Genomic DNA, 536 nt, shown 5'->3' with positions numbered 1-536 from the left:
GCTAAGGAGCGTGCTAACGCTAATACAACAACAACAACAAAAAAAAAGGTTCAAAGTGGACCGCAGCGCGGAGCGCATGCTAGCATGCCGGCGAGCACGGCGGCGAGGAGGCGGAGGCGTCTTACCGGCCGGACCTCGCCGGTGGTGTTGGTGTACTGGCGGGCCAGACCGAAGTCCAGCATGTAGCACTTGCGGTACGTGGACGGCAGGCGACCCATGGCGAAGTTGGACTGAGCCGACGGGGGGAAGACAAAAGACACGCAAAAGACGTACCTGAGCCCGGCGGACGGCGAGCGCGGGATTTCGGCGCCGGCGTCGCGGGCGTGGCGGGCGTGGCGCTTTACGGGTTTGATGTCCCGGTGGAGGAATCCGACCGAGTGGATGGCCTCGATGGACTCCAGGATCTGCTTGCCCAGCCTGAGCGTGGTGCTCATGGTGAAGGTCCCCCGAGGCTGACTGCGCCGCAGGTCGGCCAGGTTGCGACCCTTGACATGGGGGGGAGGGGGGGGGGGGGCGTCAGTGGGCGGCGAGCCGGC

The 536-nt window shown here is 65.9% G+C and overlaps 1 protein-coding gene across 1 annotated transcript; it reads right to left on the bottom strand.

Annotated features, from left to right (window-relative positions):
- Positions 1-50: 50 nt before the first annotated feature.
- Positions 51-530, bottom strand: LOC109508732 (tau-tubulin kinase 1-like). The gene is made up of 2 exons (XM_019858722.1): positions 345-530; positions 51-230 (listed from the first exon to the last, which is right to left on the bottom strand). Exons 1-2 carry the CDS (start codon positions 432-434, stop codon positions 51-53), a joined length of 270 nt encoding a protein of 89 aa, XP_019714281.1. The 5' UTR covers positions 435-530.
- Positions 531-536: the final 6 nt, after the last annotated feature.

This window comes from Hippocampus comes, unplaced genomic scaffold (genome assembly GCF_001891065.2).
Source record: "Hippocampus comes isolate QL1 unplaced genomic scaffold, H_comes_QL1_v1.1 C16557896, whole genome shotgun sequence".
Lineage (NCBI taxonomy): Eukaryota > Metazoa > Chordata > Actinopteri > Syngnathiformes > Syngnathidae > Hippocampus > Hippocampus comes.
This window is presented reverse-complemented; position numbering and strand designations above follow the sequence as displayed.

Bases quoted from the DNA above. Each gene is read 5' to 3' on its own strand.
- LOC109508732 (XM_019858722.1), bottom strand. From the start codon at position 434: ATGAGCACCACGCTCAGGCTGGGCAAGCAGATCCTGGAGTCCATCGAG. The intron at 231-344 runs GTAAAGCGCCAC...CCGTCGGCTCAG, and splicing joins TCCACCGGGACATCAAACCC to TCCAACTTCGCCATGGGTCG.